The sequence below is a fragment of the Stegodyphus dumicola genome, chromosome 4 (assembly GCF_044657685.1).
Source record: "Stegodyphus dumicola isolate Sdum_Otavi_A_Nest chromosome 4, ASM4465768v1".
Taxonomy (NCBI): Eukaryota; Metazoa; Arthropoda; class Arachnida; order Araneae; family Eresidae; genus Stegodyphus; species Stegodyphus dumicola.
Window position 1 is genome coordinate 107,513,560 of NC_140771.1, and position 22,986 is coordinate 107,536,545.

The 22,986-nt window shown below is 31.9% G+C and overlaps 1 protein-coding gene across 1 annotated transcript in view; it reads left to right on the forward strand.

Annotated features, from left to right (window-relative positions):
- Window positions 1-22,986, forward strand: part of LOC118195892 (limulus clotting factor C-like) — a 249,665-nt gene that overhangs the window by 126,214 nt on the left and 100,465 nt on the right. The window contains exon 2 of the mRNA XM_085815323.1: window positions 16,897-17,002. Coding sequence (XP_085671449.1) covers window positions 16,897-17,002 — 106 coding nt within the window. The remainder of the gene's footprint in view (window positions 1-16,896; window positions 17,003-22,986) is intronic.

Genomic DNA, 22,986 nt, shown 5'->3' on the forward strand with positions numbered 1-22,986 from the left:
CAATAAAACAAACCAAAAAAATTGCAAGAAAACCTGGAAATTAATGCAATATGCATTTCAGTGTTATTTCTTATTTATCAAAAACGAATTTTTTAACGTTTTCATTTGAAAATTATAAATAATTGGCTACATTATTTCTCTGAATTTATAAAATTACGATTAAAAATACTTTAAGAATTATGGTATAATTATGCTATAAGAGTTATGAAATTTTGAGTTAATACAATTACTTTTGCTTAATACAAGTGTAGCTATTTTTATATTTATATGGACGCGCATTGACCTTTCTGCCTCAGGTGAAAAAATATCTTGGCACGGCTCTGATAAGCAATTAAGATTAGAAATATGCACAAAATTAGTAACAAGGCAATACAAAACTTCCTTTTCTGTTTTGGATTTCCAGAAAAAAATATCTTTTTTCGTCTAACCAAAGCATGGACACAAAACGTGTTCTTTCCTCCGTAAGGGCAAAAGCAGCCCATCTGCTTAATCGCCTCTAGGCGGTAATCAAAGGACAGTAGGAAACCATCACTTAAGTGAAACGACTTGTTGATCGCCCTACAACATGGAGGTAGGAAGTAAGAAGGAGTCGCCCTAAACAAGTTTCTCCGTCAGGGATAAATAGAAGGGCTAGGTCATTCCTTTGTTCGACTCCTCGCCGACGCGAGTCTCATAGAGGGGGGGAACCGGGAGTAATCTGACGTATCTCTGTTGCACCTGCTCTGATTTCGCGCCTTTAAAACTGTAGTTTCATTCAGTTGCGAGACGATTTTCTGGAGATCGCATATCCCAAATTCATTTTAATCATACATATTTGTTTTCTAATAATGCAAATATTTAAAATAATTTGTGTATATATAGTTTTAGTCAGTTTTCCTTTTAAATTCTATATTTAAAGTATTCTTTATGTAATATGGCTTCTTGTGCTGTAGCAACGTGCCGTAACGCTTATAGAAATACGAAAGGAAGAGATATTGTATTTCATGCTTTCCCCAAGGACAATTTGCTTTTGACGAAAGAATGGTTACATAAATGTCGAAGACAGGATTCTATTAATGTGAAAAAAGCAAGAATTTGCAGCGAACATTTTCTGTGCAGTGATTATGAAGATAACATGAGAAATCGCTTGCTTGGATTGCCGCAAAAGAAACTGTTGAAATGCAATGCTGTGCCGAAAGTAAATTTATCGTGTGCAGTAAACAAAATAACACCAAGAAATCGGAGAGATTTGAAAAAACTAATGCAGAGTGCTTTTGAAAGACTACATGAATTAAGCCCAAAGAAAATTTATTTTGAGGCCGAGAACGAAATTGAAGCTGACAATAATAAATCAAATGTGAATGATTTTGAAATAAAACTCACAAGTGACAATGCCCTATGTGACAATATCCTTGAGTGCCCTAAGTGTAAAGATAAACAAGAATGTATTGATAATTTGAAGAACAAAATAATATCCTTAGAAAATTGTAATAAAATATTGACAAATAGAGAAAAGAAAGATTTTAGAATGTTTGCTCAGCGACAAAGAAGGTGGACGACATTTAGAAAGAAATTTGTATCGGAAATTCAGAAATTAAAATCCCAAACAGCGAAATTTAGGAAAAAACAGAACAGATCGGAGAATTTGGAAAAACATCTAAAGCATATTTTTATAAAGACGCAGATTAACGCATTGCTAGAAAAGAAGGAAAAAATCCGGTGGACTAGTGAAGATATTTCACGTTGCATTGTCATAAGAGCTCTGTCATCTAAAAGCTACGATTTTTGGAAAGAAAAAATGAGAATTCCTTTACCTAGCACTAGCACATTTATATGCGGATATTTAGGACTGCACTAAATTTTCATGTAGTCCAGGAATTCAGAGTGATGTTCTTGCTGTAATGAAGGAAAGATGCCAATATTTGAATTCTGTAGAAAAAATATGCATTCTCAGTTTCGACGAAATGCACATAGATTCTAAACTCTGCTATGACTCTAAACTGGACCAAAATCGGTCCTTTTCAAAAAGTGCAGTTTGTTTTAATAAGAGGTCTCATTTCGCAGTGGAAACAACCAATATTTTTTTTTGATTTTAACACTCCAATGAAGAAAAAACTTCTTTTTTCACTCATAAGACATATTCAATCATCTAGAGTAGAAGTGAAAGCAATAGTGTCTGATTTAGGAGGATCTACTACTTTGTGGAAAGAGTTACAGATTTCGATTAATAGTTCTCATTTTCCAAATCCAGTATTCCAAACGAAAAAAATATGGGTTTTTTCAGATTTAGCGCACTGCCTCAAATTACTGAGTGTTGGTGTATTTAATTAGGACAAAGCACACTAGGGCTATCTGCCTAAGGGGAGGGATGCCTTCGTGGAGGACTTTCTTAGGGAAACTGTCTCGTATACACGTTACACATGGGGAAAACCACGAAAACGCCCATGCAGCCAGCCCGTTCGCGGGATTCGAACCTCGGACCGAACTACCAGTGTTCAGCGACTTTACCGCTCGGCCTCTGGTGGGCTCAAATTACTGAGAAACCACTTTTTAGATAAAGGATTTGTTTTAGAAGATGGAACTGTTTTAAATGTTGATATTATTAAAGAGAATTAAATTTTGTCACAAACTAAAACCAAATTATTTAATGGTCAAGGGAAACGAGAGACAAAAAGTAAGTATATATAATATGTTTTGATTTGAAATATTTCTAGATTGCATTTTAGAAGTTAATAGCGTAAAGCATATTTCAAATGAGAACTAATTCTGTTAAGATATTTTTACAGTTATTTTTATTGTATCCTCTGTTATTATTGATTCAATTTTGTGCTAGCTTAGCATTCTAGATAAAATATATATAAAGTATAATATTAAAGTAATTGGCATAAGAAGACCTGCCCCCTTAACCCCCACTTTTGAAAAATTAAATAATTATTTTAGGTACTGTGAATAAAGTTGTTTTGTCTAAATTAAGATAACAATCTTACATGTATTTATTTAAATGAAATATTGATGTAAGCCTAAGTTACAAAATTATTTTTTAAAAAATATATGTTATTATAATGAATCGGGAGAAAAATATGCTAATGTAAAATTTACAATTAGGCTGAAACTCAAACTTAGATTAGCAGAAATTTTGCCATATATAACCATACACGTTTAAAACTATGCCAATTTAAGGTTATTATTTTGATTAATTTTAAATAGCTGTTATTATAGTTATCTTAGCAGTAGTACAGTTCTCTTAGTTAACATGCAGATAAAGAAATGATTAGAAACAAACAGGCATTTAAAGAAAAAAAAAAAAAAATCCCTGCAAATAAAAAAAGGAACTTTATGCTAAGAGTAGCGCATTTTATCTATTATTTTAAAATTGAGTAAGTACTATTAAATTTTGGAATGTTCAGTGCAAAATGCATACTGCAGTAACATTGTCTCTTCCAAATTATAGCTACCTTTCACACACAGCTCATTTTAAACGCTGATTCTTTAAATTTAAAACGCTAATTTCTATGTTGTCAATTGCATCTCCGCGCTCAGTGCCATCATTGCTACGTCATCACTCCTCACTGCCTGTTTCAGGGGGAAACGCTCTATGAGCTAGCCCTTCTCTTTAGTCCTGTTTCTCCGTACCCTGCTCTGAAGCACCGGCGATCCCTACGTGGTGACCAAAACATTGGGTCCTTTACCATTGAGTTCAATGGGATTTGACGCGTTCGGATGTAAATATTTTATAAAATACGTTGTAAATATACATATAAATGTATATATTTTCTTTTTCTACAACACTTCAGAGTCCTAAGTATGTGAAAACACATTTCATTCTGAACGGAAATAAATGCCATACTTTCACAGGACAGTTTTCTCAGAATGGTTTAATTTGAATGAAATATTTTCACAAGTTTTCGTTAATTACATTAGAAAAAAAATATTAAGGTAATTCGATTTTATTCGGTAAAGGTACAAAAATTAAGATCAAAGTTTATTGTATTATTAATATTAAAATTATGCATTATTTCTTTTCTATTTATAGAGCTTCTTCCTAAAATACTTTCTTAAATATGACATGATTTTTTGGCTTCTTTTAAATCGAAAAATGTAAGTCAATTTATAATTAATGCTCTATTCGGTTCATTTTAAATTAGAGAATTATTTTCGCTAATTCCTAATAATTAAATAGGTATTAAATAGTATTTGACTTTCTCTGAACATTTCTGAAAGGGAATAAAATAAGTTTTTTTTTTTTTTTTTTTTTTAAAGTATTATTTAAAACTTGTAACTGAGTTATTATAAAATGTAAAGGGAATAATTCTTTTAATTATACTTATCAGATTCTTTTTACCCTTCATTTCAACAATACATATTCCAAAACTCTTTATTACGTTCTTAAGTGCGCATCTCATAGCATTTGCTTTACAATACCTTTTAAGAGATTGCTTTCCAATACGAACAATTCTTGCTTAAATAGTTTTATAACGTATTTGTCAACAGGATTTCAATTTATGTTTACAATTCAATATTAAGGTTATTATATATTTAGATAACATTTATAATCATTACAAATTAGATACATTTAATCATTAGATTTCTTCATAGTACTTTCACAGTTGTTTATAAGTGAATAAATTCTTCATTTCAAATACATTTATAAATAATTTAATGAATATTTAAGTATTTTGTCAAAGGCAGATACATGCTTTTTGCAAGCACATGCATAAATACCCATACATATTTCCTATTTATCATTTCCGGCATGTGCAAATCTTTAATTTCTGTGCATTCACTATATTTTTCGTGTAAAGTAATTTACATTAATTTAGCATAAACCCGAAAGTTTTACATAAAAAATATATATGAATATAATTTGAATGAAAATTATAAGTGTTATTTTTAATACCCACTCAAAGGTCAGTTTTTCTTCAAAATTCCTCCACGATGGCATCTCTCTCTTTAGGCAGATAGCCCTTGCATGCGTTACTCTATTTAATAAAAACTTAATCTGACCTATGTGCCTAATTACAAACATTTTAACATACATAATTTTATATTTACATTTAGCCATCAAGTTTCAAACTTTTCAAATCTTCTAGAAAATAAATTTTGGCAGATCTCTTTTAGCAATTTTCTTAAAATCTATATTTTTGTAGTGCAACAGCTTAGAATTTTATAAAACAAATTCATAATCAAAATCGCTGTTGTTAGTTATCGAAAAATAACCAAGATGTGATTTTTGCGTAAATGTCACTAAACTATACAAATTGCTATTATCCATCACACTATGAATGTTTCTTTCGTGCGAGAGTGTCCCTTTTTCGATTTCTATGGAACTGTCGTGTGTCGAAATACTATCAGAATCTTGTCAAGCGAGCTTCTGAACGTAAACAAATAACACCCCGTCTGGTGACCCAAGCTTCAAAGCAGTGCTTCACTTCTAGCGCGGAATGGCCCCTCCTCCCTTTCCTACCTCCATGCCCTACAAGGAGGGGGGGAAGAAAATTTAACAAAGGCCGTTTTCAGGACAATTTTGGTTCACTCTAAATGAAAAAAAAAATTGTAAACATGGTTAATTTTTACTGCAGTTTTCGAGGCGTAAATAGATTTGAATGCGAGCCGCCCGGTGGGTTAAAACTGCCTTTGAACAGGGCATTTAAGTTTTAAAAATCACTAAGCGATACTTGTTATTAACACAACTGAATGGCCGAACTCTTCTGCCTTTTAGATATATCATTACCGAGAGCGTTGCATAGAAAACACTATAGGAAAAGTGAATCGATAATTACACACGCGAGAGGGGAGATAAACTATTACAGACATCAGTACTTTCTCCGGGACTCAAACCCAGCCATATGATGGCAGGCACTGCTAACCGCCATACGAGCAGCTACATACAAATCATTTAACCAGCGTTATAAAAAACATTTCTTTGAGTTTTGAGGACGTTGAAGAAAAGTCTTTATCGTGGTCTGTTTATCAATACTACTAAAACACAACCGGAAATAATAATAATAATAATAAAAAAAAAAAAAGTGAAGGGGGAAAATTTGTGATTTTTCAAAATGTGCTAATAAATATTGTTTATAAATTTAATGCGTTACAAACACTAAAATCACTAATCTGAAAACTTCGAAATTTGAGATACTTTTAGTTTTTACTTACGAGTTTTACTACGTCTTCACACTGAGAAAATAATACATTTATATGTCTTACTGCATTTGTAATTATTACACCAGTAGGGCCAATTTTCACAATTTTCTTGAAAAAAGAACTTAAAAAATATAGGCGAACTAATATTTTTCTACTCTGCCATACTTCAACTTTCGCATTGATTAAAAAGAAAATATTAAAATTTTACAGTTTCTAAACTGTACTTTCTACGCCTTCTTCTTCTTCTTTTTTTCTTTTTGCTCTTAAGTGTTTAAATAATTGTTCTTGTTTCTGTGAAATACAGGATTATAAATTTTCGTAGATTTAAATTTTAAAAAGGAGTAGTCATGAGTTTGCAAGTAGATCTCATAATAAAACAATGAAACTGCTTGATGGTAAAAATTCCTGTATTAATAATAATAAAATATTAGCGAAATAAAATTAATTCGCGACAGATCTATGGATAATACTGAATGCAAAGTATTAATCATAAATTCTGTCAACTAGCATACTTTCGAAATTTAAAGCAATACTCTCATTATTACTTTTGTGATATTCTAATATATAAATCAATAGCGATTTTATTTCTTTCAACATATGTAACTTTTTTAAAAAAACAGGTGTATTTTGCCTTCTTTTTTTTTATTTTTCTTATTTCAAGATGGACAAAAGAAATTTTATAAAAAGGCTGCTTAAAAACTCTCATTTCATTATGCAAAAAACTATTTTTTTTTAAACTAATGTCCACATTGACGAAAAGGTGAAATATTCTTTGTTTAATCAATGACAATTGTCATTGATTAACATTCAATTGTCATTGAAACATTCGCGATGACTTTAAAGTCATCGCGAATGTTTCTTCATTTGGAAACTCATCTTTAGATGTACTATTTAATTATGGCAAAGCCTCGAGGGCTCTCTGCCTAAGGGAAGGGATGCCTTCATGGAGGACTTTCTAAGGGAAACTGGCTCGTATACGCGTTACACATGGGGAAAGCCACGAAAACACCCATGCAGCCAGCCCGTTCACGGGATTCGAACCTCGGACCGAACTACCAGTGTTCAGCGATTTTACCGCTCGGCCGCTGGTAGGTGGGCCCACTTATCTTTAGAAGACAAGCTTGAAGCTCAACATTCTGTATATCAACACTTTTTTAAATTAGTTTTCTTCCAGTTGGTTTCGCTGTTGAAGTTTCATTTTTAATTATCAGATGGCTCAGTGATCTTTAGCGTTCTTCCTTTCATTTACATTGCATTGCTACTTGCAATATAAAGCTTTGTGGTACGTCAGCAGTGATTTTGCTGCAAAGGCGATAGTTTTAACTTTAATGTTTCTATTTTTTTCCCGTATTTTTTACCCGTCACTTATGAAGAACATTATTTGTAGGATTTTATGTTAATTAACCAGTTTGATTTGAACCTTTACTTCTTTTCGTAGTTCTCACCAGAATGCGAATTTGTTATTGTGTATTTAAGGAGAGGATTTGAATGTTTTAGGGTTAGAACATCTGGCAGTCTCTATAGCAATTACGAAATGTAGTTACGAAATATCGTCAGCTCTATGAAAGTTATTCCGGCTTCAGCCATTATGCTAACCGAAGATTAAATAAGGGCCGTTAATTATTTGAGCCAGCTTTAATAGGTCACTTTGAGTAGTACCTTGCTACGTTACTTGAAATTAATTTCATCTTGCGTAGTTTTAAATATCCTCAAGAAGAGGATTGGTATTCTGTAGCAAAAGTCGTCCTTTCTGTTAATTTAAAGAGTTCATTGAAAAGGTTATTTTAACCCTTTTAAGATGTTTTCGTTTAAATTCAGGCGCGAGCAATAGCTCTCTTATTAGTCTAGTAGGGTCTAAAGGAGAGTTAAGCTTCTATTCAAGCAATGCACTACATGATGATGTGTTAATTTTATTTTTCAATTTCTTTTTTTTTTTTTTTTTTTTCTTTTTGCTAGTGTTTGTGCAACTAAAATTTATGATTCAGAAAAGGCGGTTTACAATATTCGAAAAATTAATTCTTTATTTACTTAAATACTTTGTAATGTAGGTCTGATATGTGCAGTGGACACTAAAGCTACTCTATTTTTAGGCAGGAGAATGCATAACTATGGGCTTCTGTGAGGGAGATGGGCACCTGACTTCCTTAGAAATGAGTAAAAAAACGTAATTTTGCTTTTATATTGATGCATGCAAAGTATATATGGATAATGTAATAATTTAGGAAGGCGGAAGAAAAGACACAAATAATTTGGTTAATATTCCATAATCGGGGTGAGCGCCAAACTTGGCGAGAGTTTTTATTTGGCGCGATTTTGATTTGGTTGTAGTTTCCGGCTGTATGCTTTCTTGTGGCAAACCTAGAGCTTTATTTCGGTAATTTTAAGAGTGCGAATTTAGTGTAGCCAGAAGATTTTATTTTTAAATTAATTTTGAAATCTGTGTTTGTTTTTAAAAGTTTTACTGTTTATTATATATATATATATATATATATATATATATATATATATGTAAGATAAAAATGTATGAATCAGAATTATAATATAATTATAAACATTAATTCTTCCTCTTTATTCTAAAATTGTAGTAACTTCTCTGCATTGCGTCATTCAAATTAATCATGCGATCTTACGTAACCGTTAATACCAGATGCCTCTTGACAACCAATCACCGAATTGTAAACCAAAACTTTTCTCTTCGCGTGCTTCCATCTTTCATAACTACGCACTTCAGCTTTTGCCCTCTACTCTGCTAAGATGTAATTTCGCTGGCTTGCTTTCCTTCTCAATTATATCAAAAATGTAATGTTCTTGAATAGGCATAACTAGAGTGCCAAAGTGATTGTGGCCACAAATATCAATTGGAAATAAAAATGGAATTAAAACTGCTTCGACTGCCAAGTTCTTTAGATATTAACAAGTTAGCATTACTAGCATACTGCGCAATCAAAATCTTCTTCAATATGGGTCTAATCAAACATCTACAGTGTTCCGTCCTTTCCTTTGCTCTTATTATGACAATTAAGTCGACAGGATGTATCCTCTACGTGGGAAAAAAGCTCCTGGATTTATTTCTAACGCGCTTCTAAATTCAACAGTGGGTCAAGGACAGTGTGTGATCGTCTTATGCTTTTGCTTCTTTTCCGGCGGTGCTTAAGTGTTTTACTTCGGCTCCAAAGTTATGCGTTTTATCAAGTGCTTCTAAAGTGATTTATTTAGTGTTCAAATTGATGTGTATGCGAAGTCTTAAATTCAAGATTTTGTGATTGGAATGTTAACACGCTCAAAAACGGCAAAAATGTCAACTGATAAGAAAGAATCCGTAGCTATTGTGGATACAATAAAATTCCAATTTCCTATTTTTGATGGCACAAGTACAAATTTTCCAATAGACAAATATCTTCTATTGTTTGAAGAGAAATGTGCCGCAAAGAACATTCCAGAAAAGGAAAAGAAATTTGTTTTCTCACAGTGTATTAGAGAAGAGGCTTTAGCCCTCTATTTACGTGATTGTTTAGATAAAGACTGGGACAACATAAAGGTTATTTTCGAGACATACTTCACAACATCGGAATCTGTTACTTTTAGTGATTTTGTGTCTTTAAAATACGAGAAATTTAATAATATTGATGTTTATTTTCGTAATAAGTTGAAATTAGGAGCCAGCTTGAAACTAACAGATTCCACAATGGTGGAAGCACTTACGGAAGGACTTCCTGAGCCTCAAAGAATGCTGTTAACAGTGCAAAAAATAGACACACCGAAAGACTGGATTACTCTTGCTAGGAAACTGTTTCCAGTTAAGATGTCTTCTCGCCTTCGTCCTGCTAACGCTTCCGCTATGCTCCTCTTTCTTTGTTAGAACGTTATGATGTATTAAAGTTTAAAGTCAGTCGTATCTAATAGTTCAATTACTGAATAAGTTATTTGATTAACTTCATCTGGAAAAAGTCATCTGCTATAAATTAAAATAAAGATATGCTTGCTGTTAAAAGCGAAAAGTCCTGAGTCGTCATTTTACTCCGTGTTTCAATCACCCCAGCTTCGTTAACCATCTGCCAGAACGTGTAATGGAATAGCCTCACCATTCGCCCACGATGTGTTAGAATAACTGAAAACATTACAGTTATTAATTAGTCCTTTTTTTCCTTTGCTTTTATTATGACATATATATATATATATGTTTAATATTATATTTATATAAATATTTGCAGAAGGTTAAGCTGTTGTTGGTGGGAAAATGTTGGATTTCAGATGACGTGAAGTTATGAATGTTTTGATTTAATTTTATTTAGTTAATTTTTTTATTTTAGTTTTATTTCTTGCACGTGGCAATCGAAAGATGTGAAATATTTAAAGTTTTGAACGAAAGTTGTTTAGTGTGTTGAATTACACGACGTTGTTTTATCATTTAATCAATTTCATTTACTATTTTGTTTGCACATAATAATCGCTGTTCACCACTGTAAACAAAAATTTGCTATTCTGTTTACGTTTAAAACTCACTTCGCAATGCTCTGATCTGATAAGTGTATATATTTGTTTACTCAGTTATTTACAAGAATTGTTCATTCTACTATTTTATGATGAATCACATATATAGGACTATTGTTTTATTTGCAAAGCTGTTGGACTTTGTTTTAATCATCTAGTATTTTATCATCTCATTTTACTATTTTATTTACATAAAATAACGGCGTTACACTACTGCAAAACTTAAAAGTTACTATTATGTTTACATTTAAAAATCACATCTTAGTGCTTTCTTTGCCGCCAAAAAAATTCTCCAAATTTTGAAGGCCGAAATAGTTTAGCGCCAATTTACTCCGCTTATGGAATATTAGCCAATAATTTTAATATTGGTCGATTGTTATAGATAGTACTAGCATACAGAATGCGTAATTGCTCAGCATAAAGCTGGAACTGCACACAAACGTAGTTTAGATTCAACGCATTTTATTTTTGGATAAAACAATTTTTGCATTATCTAATTCACATAGCATTATGGGCTCAATCTGCACCCCAGATATTTGAAAGTTAGTATTATCTTCAGACAACGAATAGTACGGAGAAGTGAGCTGCTAATGTGTTAGTTGGAAGCAAGCAAGCGAGGAAGTTTGACGCATGCAGAAGAAAACCTAGGAGAGCGTTAAATGGTTTTGGTTCCGAAAACTTTGCTGATTATTTAAAACGTACCTGCATTGCAACTTATGTAAGGTCGTGTGATACGGATTAATTTGAAATAATGCAGTTTAGACTGATACAGTTGTTTCTCTTTTCAGAACCGAAAGGGGATATCCCCAAATTAAAATGAAGAGCGTATGAGGCTATTGTCAGCTAAAATCAGAAGTGCAATTTACATATTTTTATCTTATGCCTTCCCCCCGAAATTAAAAATGAAATAAAACTTTATTGATGTAACTATTTGTCTTCAATTTACTGCCATCCCCCTTCGAAATTTTTTGCCAGTGTCCATGTCACCAGCCATTATATTATACATTTTATAAAACATTAATTTCAGTGATTAGAAAGCCTTCAATATGTACGTTACAGAAGCCATACTAAGACAAAGTTAGTATGAAGAAATAAAAGGAAATTATTCAGCAAGAACAGCAAAATATTCAAGGTATTAAAAAGTAGACTGTATTAGTTTCTGAAGCGTATCTACTGTGAAGATGGCGTGGATGAAGAGAGAAGAGAAACACTCCAAACTAAGACACAAAATTAGGCAAAGCTTCAATCTTCTGTCTAGCGTATATTTTAATCAAGACTATATCGATTCCGAGACCAATATATGCAAGTCCTTCATGCAGGTCCTTCATAATCAGAAGAATTTCATTCTTTGTTGCATTTTATGTGCTCATAAAAATCCCTATATGAATGTTTGGAATTCACTTTTAAAAGTTCCTTCAGTGTTGATACCTATAATCGACTCTTTGAGATGAAATATTCTTCATAGTAAAAAAAATTCATTTCTACTGAAGTTGATGCATTTAACGGCGAAACTGAAATAAGAAGCAGTCCCTCTTATTTAAAAATTCCTAATATTTTTCAGTCCCGGACACAATCCCCGATGTAATTACAAATCCGAAACAATTCAAGATAATTCCGGATGTCTAGTAAACCTAACTAGACTTAACGTGTACACTTAAATCATGTTTTACCCACTTGCACAAAGCAATAATAATAATTAAACACATATAGGAAAGACATGCGAGTTTTAAATAAAGACAAAATTCAAGAATAATTTGATACTAAGTTGAGAAAAAGGTAAGGCATTTTTTTAAGATTACTTGGTCAAAATCCAATCATAATTTGAAACTGATTTTAGAACGAGATTTGTACTTGTAAAATATTTATGGAATTTGATAGCCTTTTATTCTTTTTAATTTCCTTTCCTATGTGCATTTGGTAATTTTACCCTCGTATTCCAGAGATATGAAATAAAAGGGTTCAGAAAATGCACGAATACGTTTGATTGATTAAAGAGCTTAATTATGACTCTGGAGCTGATTTCCTGTGTTTCTGTAATTTCTGAGGCCGTAATAATTTAAACTGTAGCTCTTGAACGTAATTTAGATTACATGAAATGTTTGGGGATAGGGTTAAATTAAGATCAAGTTATTTTGGATATAAGATAGCTGTCAAACAAGTGTCCTTTAGAAATTATTTGACTTTATATTATTATTGTTAATAGTTTGAGAAATTGTTTTATTACCTGTTTTCAAGTTTTAAAAATTATCTATTTTTTGTAAAACTAAGCTGAGTAGAAAAAAATTTAATTTCCTTGTGTAGAAGTAGCAAATAATCCAAAAATTGTTTAATAATCTATTTAGTCATTAACATTTCTAAATGCTGTATAGTAACTAGTAGTGGAAATTAGACGTAAAGGCGAAAATAATATATATTTGTTTGCAAACTTATATGCAAACAGGATTCACGTATTCATTATATTTATCAGATTTTTTACTTTCTTGTACAAAGTAAAAAGGAAGTATTGTAATCGCGAAAGAGTTTCAGGCAGCATATTTCAACGAAAATATCCATTTTGACTGCTATCGAATACAATTTAACGATGTTTTTGCGTGTCATCTGTACGTAAAGACAGAAATAAAAGACTCTTTTCCTCCAAAAAAATTATAAAACTGCTTTAAAATGAATTCTGAAGAGAATGTTTCGTAGTGTCTGTACGTACGTATGTATCTCGCATAACTCAAAAACGATTAGCCTCAGAACGTTGAAATTTTGTATATAGGACTGCTATAACGTGTAGATGTGCACCTCGTATTTTGGTTGCAATCGGCTGCAGCAAACGTCACTCTGTTACCTGGCTCACTGATCTCACTTTCTTTACTCTTATATGTTTGTAAATTGTGCATTTTTTGCTTTAAAAATGATTGAATTATGTTGTTCTTATCTTCAGGTTAAGGTTTTTATGCCTTTAGGAAATCTGGAAGCAATATTTGTAGAATTATCAGCAATTTAAAACCTGTTTAAGTGCGGTAAAGCCTAATTTTTATATAATATGGCGGACATGTGTGTCTACATTTGAAACAGCAGAATAGTAGATTTATTGCCAATCTAGAGAGACTAAGCTTCGCAGCAACAAAGATAACGCCTTCATTTATTATTGCGAATTAAATCCTTCTTAATCCTTTCTGGAATTTTTTCGAGGAAATAAGATTTATTTCGTAATTTTTAATATAGATATTTTGAGTTTTTGTGTATTTTTGCCTTGTCGCGAAGGAAGAACTGAATTAATTGAATGAGAAATACTGAATCGTCTATGAGAAACTGTTTCTTTTTTGTTTTGTTTGCTGAATTTCTTTTATACATCGTTCTAGATTTATTATAGTATTTGCATAGAACATGTGGCAACGATTAGATAATTCTTCAAATGCTATAAATTTTGTGCATTCTGAGTTATAATAGGAACGAAATATAACGCTGTTAAGTGAACCTAGAGCCAGAGTGTCGCTATGGTAAACAAATATAGTGAATTTTAAAGAGGGCATTTATTCTATTGTGGTTTATGCGCTATCGACGAAGTAGATTTAATTCAGTCCGATGAGTTTAAATGAAATGAAAAAAAAAATGCGTATAAGTTTATATTCTGTACAAGGAAGTCATGTGGTGTACACATGAGATTTTTTTTTTTATTTCAATGCATGGTCAATGCATCAAATAAGTGGAAGAAAAAATAAATGAAAAATAAAATAAAGCAATTTGTATTGTTGAAATTTTGGCTGTATTATCAAAGCAGAATTTGGGATGTGACAAACTTAAAAGTATAAATTGACAAACAATTAGGTTCAGTGCCATAAAGATTTAGGATTGTGCAATGCTTTAACTCTGGTATTGTTTCTACACGTCCTTGATTTTTATGAAAAGGAAGTACGAACCAGTCATTATTCGAGTTTCTCTAAGCGATGAAAATTCTGATCACGACAACATGCCGTGCAACTTCTACAGCTGGCCAACTCCTTTCATTTATTCACATGAAATTAAGTAATTCTAATTCTCAATATTTGTCAGTGGTTTTTAGAGCTAAATATACATTTCTCTGCAGTTTTATTTTTGCAATTTGTAGCCTTTTTGCCAAGGTTGTCTTTTAAATGTTTTTACTGTTTCATTTATGTTCAAGTAGCGTGTAATTCTATAGTAAAAGATCACGTTTTTAATTTTCTTGAGTATGGGTAGATATGCGATTAACCGGGACCACATCCCAACCAGATGATTAGAGTATATTTTCTCAGACTAAATATGTATCTAAGACAATTTAAAGGATGAAACCTTTTTTGCGTTTATTGGATTTCATTTCAAAGAAGATATTGCTTGTAAAAGTAAAACATTTTCATTTTCATAAAACAAACAGACTTTTCTGGAAAGAATTAAACAATTAAATCATTAAAACAACTACTATTTCAGATGACCGTAGTCTTCTGGAAATATTGAAGAGAGATGGAAGATGCCAAACTTACAAAGATTCACAATATTCGATATAAGCATGGCCTAGCATTCTATCTTTACCTTGTATTAATTATCTGTAAAAACATCCATCGGATTCGGAATTATTTCTATTGATTACAATTGCCACTAAATTTTAATTTAGGTTAATTTAATAAATAACGCGTTATAGCCACACTGAAAAATTTTGCACCTTAAAATGGCACTTCATAGTTCGGATAGATATAAAACACAGCTTATAAACAATTTTGAAAAGGCAACCATAAGTACTCTACACTCAAACAGAAATAGCATATAATATGTACAAGGTTTGTTAATTTCCAATTTTGTTTTTAGTAAAGCTATTGCGATTTTTACTTAGCCTTAATTTATGGAAATTAGAATTCATAACTCCAAATTTTTATTTCTGTTCGCATAATCTATAGATTAAGGAAAAATGGTGTTTCATTTATTTTGATATAAGTTACCGTTTTGTTTGCCAGAGCTTTTATAATTTAATGTAGCCATGTAAACAAAACAAAAGAAAGTTTGTGTTGATTTCATTAACTGACAGCCACTTACAGAGGATTGTCTATGGCAGAGGTGGCCACATTTCATATTCAGTAAGACCCGTGTGCTAGGTTTCAAGAAAATTCGAGAAACACAACTAGATTTTCCAAAGTTTATATTTACATCCTTTTAAAAGTAGTGAATCATTGTTCAAATGGAAAGAAACGTCTGATTCTAAACAGTCATTCAATGACAGTGTACCTTCAGTATGTGATGACACGTCGAAGACAATTGTCTCTTAGTTTTATAATGTTTTTGTTTTCTCTAATTACAGCTTGATACGGTAAAAAGTGCTCTTTTTCAGTTTTTAAATAAGCTGAATCTTCTGCGATATGTTCTTGTAAATGTTGATCTATCACAGCATTGCAACGTTTATGAAACTTCTTAAATCTACGTCCCAACAACTCAAAAGTTTTTCTGTTATTTTAAAATTATCCCGTGTTCTCCTGCATGCTCATTTCACGGCAAACAAGACATGTATCACTTCTCCTTAAACTTTACGGATTCTGGAAATTTTCTAAAAATTACATCATCTTCTAGTCAGTGACGTCATGAGATTTATTAGAATTTCTCAAACCCATAAATTTCTAATCAACGTTGAATAAACTTCTAAATTATTTTTAACTTGCGTCAAATTATGTTGATTTTAAATGTTTCTAATGCATTCCATGCGTTTCTTGCTCCGCTTAACAGAACACCCGAATTTATTTTCTTCCGCTATTAAGGATTCAGAAATTCGGTAGACCCTTCAGTAAAGCATCCACAAGTAACCATCCGCTCATTTTTAAAGCATTCGCTAAAAAATGTAATATTTAAATTCTTTCTTTATACATCTTTGTTATAGAATCAGTACAATTTATTTATTTTTTGTTAATGTTTTTGAATAACATTATTAAATTTAACTAAAAAAGAATAAAATAAAATAATTCTGTTTGGATATTGATCAGTTTAAGTTAACTTTGTAAAAAGAAATTAAATAAATGAATTACTTTCCTTTGGCACTGAATAATTTTAGTTTACTCTCTTTCATACGAGTCTCATCATTCGGTTGCGAGAGCCGCGGTATGGCCACCCCTGGTCTGTAGGTTTGTGAAAGCGTTCTCTAGCACTGAAGAATATTAACATCATTATTTTAGAAACATCTTTCAAACATCAGATTTCAAAACATGGATTGGTATAAAAACTAGGATTTAATAATTTTAATATTACTGAAAAATTAGAAATTACTAATATCAATTTTGTTTGTTATTTTCTTTGCAGGATTAATGTGGATTCTAACAGCATTTTCTATCACAGAACAAACTTGCCCTATCAAAGTAGAAAAAGTTTATTGTTCTGAAAAAGAAGATGCTTATTTGATTTATACGTGAGTATACTTTATGGTATGTCAAACTTGTGATATAATATTTTTAAAATGAATTATCATTATATTTTAAAATCACTGTAACTCAGTACACTGAAGGGTTATATGTAAAAAGTCAATGATGAATGATTCTCGTGTTGACTTTGTTGCCTAATTAATTAATGACATGAAAGCTTCGATGTATTATTAACTTATTTATAAAGCTATCAAACATTCTAACGCGTTAGTCATATGCAACTCGTTATAAACGTATCTCTCCTTTTCTGGTAAACTAATTCGTACAGAAAGAGGTGAATCTAAAAAAATTGTTTTCATTACTTTATCTTTAATAAACATTTTATTATATATTGATATTAACCCTTTCCTAATATTTACCTAAGGTCATATTCTTCATCCCTCGGAACGGCTGCCCTGCGTATTAAAGTGCAGTAGTAATTAATTCTGTTGTAGACAGGTATTTGCATACACACACACACACACACACCGAAAAAAAAAAAAAAAAAAAAAAAAAAAAAGAATGCCATTAAAATTTTGCTCTAGTTTTAAGTTCTATTCAATAAATCTCAATATTTGCGATTTTAGAATCCTAAAGAGCAGGTTCGCCCAGTACGAGCATTCAAGTTGTGCTCCGCACAAAGGCGCGTCATCAAAAGAACAGATAAAAATTAATTTAAATCTGTTTTCCTGCTGCATATATACTGTTAAAGTTCCTTTTATTCGGAGCACGATAATATATTCATCCAGCAATCTGCTCGAATTTGCTGAAATATGAAGTATATTAATCATGCTCTTTTAGCTGTTACAAATGATGATTATAAAGATAGCGACTTTAAATCTTACGCTGATATTTTAATTAAAAATATCTTTTTTCATTTGAGATTCTTTGCTCAATTATCTTTTGATATGACATTTTCAGTACTGAAAATATTATAAACAAAATAATACAGAACTTTCAATATATCAGCTGTTACAAAAGATCTGGTGTCTGCCGAAAACACCGCGGCAAAAACATCGCGGATTAGAAACGTAGCGGAGGAAACAACACAAGGCGAAAACGTCGTGCTACAAAACATCGTGGGTGAAAAGAAAGCAAAAAGAAAACATCGCAGTTCTAAAACACCGTTTTACAAAATATCGCTATCGGTTCAAAATCTTCGCAATTTAAAAACATCATCGTCGAAAATATCGTGGTAAAAAACAAAGTACCTACAAATCATCGCATGACGATAACATCGCAAACATGTATTTTTCAGGTTATAAAAGCTGTAAATGCATTTTCGCATAATGACTTGGGAGCGCAAGAAGGAAAGAGGGATATTTTTACTTTTAATGTTTCATATTTTTAAATGAAGTAATAAATTTTTGCTGAAAATGTAAGAAGGAAACTTAAGCATTTAAAAATTGAAAATGAGTAGAAAATTAATGTAACTTAATAGCGCTTAATATAATTTTAAATTTACATAGTTAACTAGCAAAGGTCAATAATAATTAAGCTTTTTTATAAAGTTTTACTCATAATTTTTCATAAAACATACAGTCTAAAAATATTTAGAAAAGGAAGATAAATAACTGCATGACCTCTACAAAAATTGCTTAGTTTTAATTATCAAATTGCTTTCTTTCACGTTTGTTAATCTGATATTGTTTTGGTGAAAATTACATCTTGTTTTGTTTCCGTTTATTCTTAAAGTGTCGCTAACATTTCTTGCACTTCCAAATCTTTATGCGAATATGCATTTACATCTTTTAAAACCTGAAAAATACATGTGTGCGACGTTATCGTCATGCGATGATTTTGAAGATGCTATATTTTTTACCACGATATTTTTAACGACGATGTTTCTAAACTGCAAAGTTTATTAACTGCTTTTTTTGACGAGATTATTTTGTACCACGATGTTTTCTCTTTGCTTTTGTTTTCTCCCACGACGTTTTGTACCCCGACGTTTTCGCTTTGCATTGCTTTCTCCACGACATTTTTGTCCGCGTCGTTTTGTGGCCACGTTTTCGGCTGTAACCGGGGGATCGACTTCATATTCGAAACATGAATATCAATAATTGCGTACGTTTACGTAGGAAGATATTCAAATTGTCACCGCGCATATTGAGACATGCATGCTCGAGCCGCTTCCTGTCTCGAAAGCGCGACTTAGGATATGTATTAGATTTATATATAGCAATGTTCTAAAATCGACACAAAATCGGACTTTTTCTGAAATGACTTGCCAATTTTTTTCCATATTTCGATTCTACGACTCAAATTATGTCAAACTGCCAAGTTTTGTAAAAAATCGCACTAGTAGTTTTTAAAAAATCGGCTCTCAAAATTTGATTAAAATTTTAATTAATTAAAAATGAATTAATCAGTGTTAATTGAGTTTTGTATGTATTTATTAATATCTTTTTTTCTATTACACTTACTTGATTCCTTCTTGCATTGTTCGAAATTTAAGTTCATTCTAAATAAAATGCACCCATTTCTTATGATTTATTTTTAAATAATTTTTATAAATTTTTTGTAAAACATTTTGAATTATAACCTATAAAATTTTTACCACCATCTTAAAGTAGATGCATTTCTAAGCATACCTGCAAAAAATTAGAACTTTTTATTCAAAATTTTCAAAGATATACGGGAATTTATAAATTGGCTCGTTTTGAAATTTGGCATATTTGTTGAAAGCGATAACAAAGTCAAATGTGGTTTAGGTACTTTGTTAAAATTATTTGAAAGTATAAATAATGTGATTTTTTTCCGCTCATGCCCAATGTAAAAAGGTAGGAACGATGTAACTTTTTCCCCTACTGGATAATGGAAGGGAAAGGAAAATAGGTTGCCATCTATTAAGAAGTTCACCAAGTGAATCATTCCTGACCGAAACTGAAAAAAAAAAAAAAAAAAAAAAACCGCCAAGGTAACTTTTGCACCAAATTTTACAAAATTTAAATATTAGGCATAATTTGAATCGTAGAATTGAAATATGAAAAAAAAAATGGTATGTTAGTTTAGAAAAAGTCCGATTTTGTGTCAAAATACTAAATACTTACGCCAGAACAATGCTTTTCACTTCACGTTGTCATATGTAAATCTAATACATATCCTAAGTCGCACTTTCGAGACATGAAAAACGCAATTTTAATTTTCTCAATCAACCTAGTAGAACGGGAGATATAGAACTGTCCCATTTTATCCAAGACTGCCAGCATTTTCTACAGATGAACATCTTGCTAGTTATTAATGTGCAGTTCTCCTTTTGTTTTCTCATAAAATCAGTTTTGTAAATTCAGAGTTTCCGATTAATTTAGTTGAATATAACAAACTTCCTCTACATAATGGCAAAGTATCTTCCTGAAGAATTGTATTTATGTTGCATTTAGGGATATTTTCGAAAACAGATATGTAGTTAATTAGTATTTTTAATAGATTAAGTAAATAAATATTTCTTGCTTTTATGAAGAATATAACTTAATTGCAAGCTATATTCTATCCCGAACTTAATTACAGGCTTCCTAGATAGTCCAGCTTGATAACAAACTCAATTTTTAAAATACATTTACTTATGTTTATACTTGAAGAGCATACAAATTGCCTTGCCTGATATTTGCAAATATTGTTGCCTTATTTTCTTCCTTCACTTCACGTTCGTACGGGGTTCGTGCAGATATGGAGTGAATAATGGCAATAGCACTTGATGAAGTATCGAAACACACTTTATTGGACAGTTTTATTCAAGACAGCTCGAATAACATGTTTACAGTCGTCGAAGATCTACTATAAGCTCGCTGGAACAATCAGCGACACAGCCTTCAGGTTATCAGGCTATAACATCAGAGTACAGCTCCTGACTCTCCTCGGTCGTTCTTGGAACTCTACGTACTCTCGAGACTCCCTACACTACAGCTCGCGACTCCTCTGTTCAGTCGTTCCCGGAGCTCAACACACTCTCTCGACGATGCATTAACAGACTCTTTCAGTGCACTCGACGACCTACTCAACACTCGCTGACTGACTGTCAACTCGATCAACTCCGTACGGTCTAACTGACTCGATACTCTCTTCGGACCAGCAGGGTTTATATAGATTTTGGCTTGTGTTCGAGAGCATTCTGAGCTTAACTGGTAAGAATTCGTTTTAGAAGGTTCTCCATCCATCCATGACATATCGTCAATTGTCGCCAAACGGGCGATTTCTCCCCAAATGTGGCAACCCTGCCTTTCCTTGCCATTTTATGGCAACCTTGAACCTGCCTTGCGAGGAAGCTATCTTATCGCGCCTGGTCATTTTCGTAACAATATGTTAGCAATTACTTCCTTTATTCAAAAACATTTCCGTCAAACATTAATTGTTAGATACTTGCTTTATTAAGAAACACTGCCGTCAAACAAAACCGTTTAAACATTTCCGTTCTAAAAAAACTGTTGTTGCCAATCGGGAAAATACATTAAAAAAAAAAACGTTTACATTCGGCCATCCTGACTTTGTTCCGACCTCGGAACATTAAGAACTTCGTAAGAACAACAGTATCATCAACATATTTAGAGATTTTTGCATTTAACGGCTAAGGCATGTCATTTATAAAGATGTTAAATAGGATCTGCGCTAAAATGCTTCCTTGAAAGACGCCACTTTTAATGATATTTCCATTGGAGAGAGATTTTCTAATTCGAAATGTACGATTTTTTTAAAAAGGAGTATATTAATTTGATGAGATTGATAAGCAGAAGTGCTTTTTGCATTTTGAAGAGAAAGCCGGCCACACTCTGTCGAATGTCTTTTCTACGTCTAAAAAGCATGCAGCAACAGCATTTTTCTTAATAAAAGCGTTAGCAATAAATTCAGTCACATTAATGAGCTAGTGTGTTGTACTATGTCCTCCGTGAAATCCATATAGTCGATGATATTATTCTTTTCTAGGTGATTAATTAGTCGAATTTGAATAATGTTTTCGAAAATATTACCAATGTAGGGAAGCAGGCTTATTGGGTGGTTTATTTTGGATTTTTATCTGTTTATGACTTGCTTCCATTGATGTGCGAAAGAGTTTAAACGAAGGCAGGCATTAAAGAGATTTGTTAATAATACGATGTAACGCCTGGGAAGTTCTCTGATAGATTTATTAGAGACAGAATCGTATCCTTGTGTGTTTCTGATCTTGAGATTCTGAATGACGTTCTATACTTCTCTAGGGGGAGGTAGGTAATATATAATTAACGTCAGTGCAATGAATTAAATTCCCTTTGAATCCTTGGACTTCTTGTTTGGTTTTAGAATCGACGTTGGGATTAGGGGTAAAAGTACTTTCAGGCTATTGAGTTAAAACTTCTGCAATTTCCTGTTCAGAATAAACCAGTCTGTTGGGGGTATTGAGAGGGCTGATGCGATCTGCAAATGGCTTTTTAAGAGCCGCACCTGGGGAATCAAATGGTTGCCTTGAACTAAAAAGAATCAGCTTTGCAGACAAATTTTATTGACATTCTAAAACATGAAATATTCTTTAACAGAAATATAGCCTGCAGCACAGTGCGGCTAATGATACTATTCCAACAAAAATAAACATGAACAACTGTTGCCGTCCACAAAAACTCAATAGGAAAATAAAACATGTTTCTAGTAACAAGATTATTGTATAAATTATAACGTAAAATTAAATACTGAGAAAATAAATTAGGCAAAAGAAAAAAAAAATGCAAATATTAAATATACAAACATTAACTCCCACCCTTGCCATTGCATTAACAACAGATCATTCTCGATGCAATGGCAATGGTAAAAGTTTTACTATAGGTCTTTAAAAATAACCATTGACAGTTTTTACTGTAGCAACTCTAACATTGCCCTCCGTTCCAGGATGGATTTCAACAATGCGACCAAATGGCCAGACACCAGGAGGCATGTTGTTTTCCTTAATTAATACAATATCACTTACAGACAAATTTGGAAGTTGTTCCTTCCATTTGTATCTTTGTTGTAAGGAATTTAAAAACTC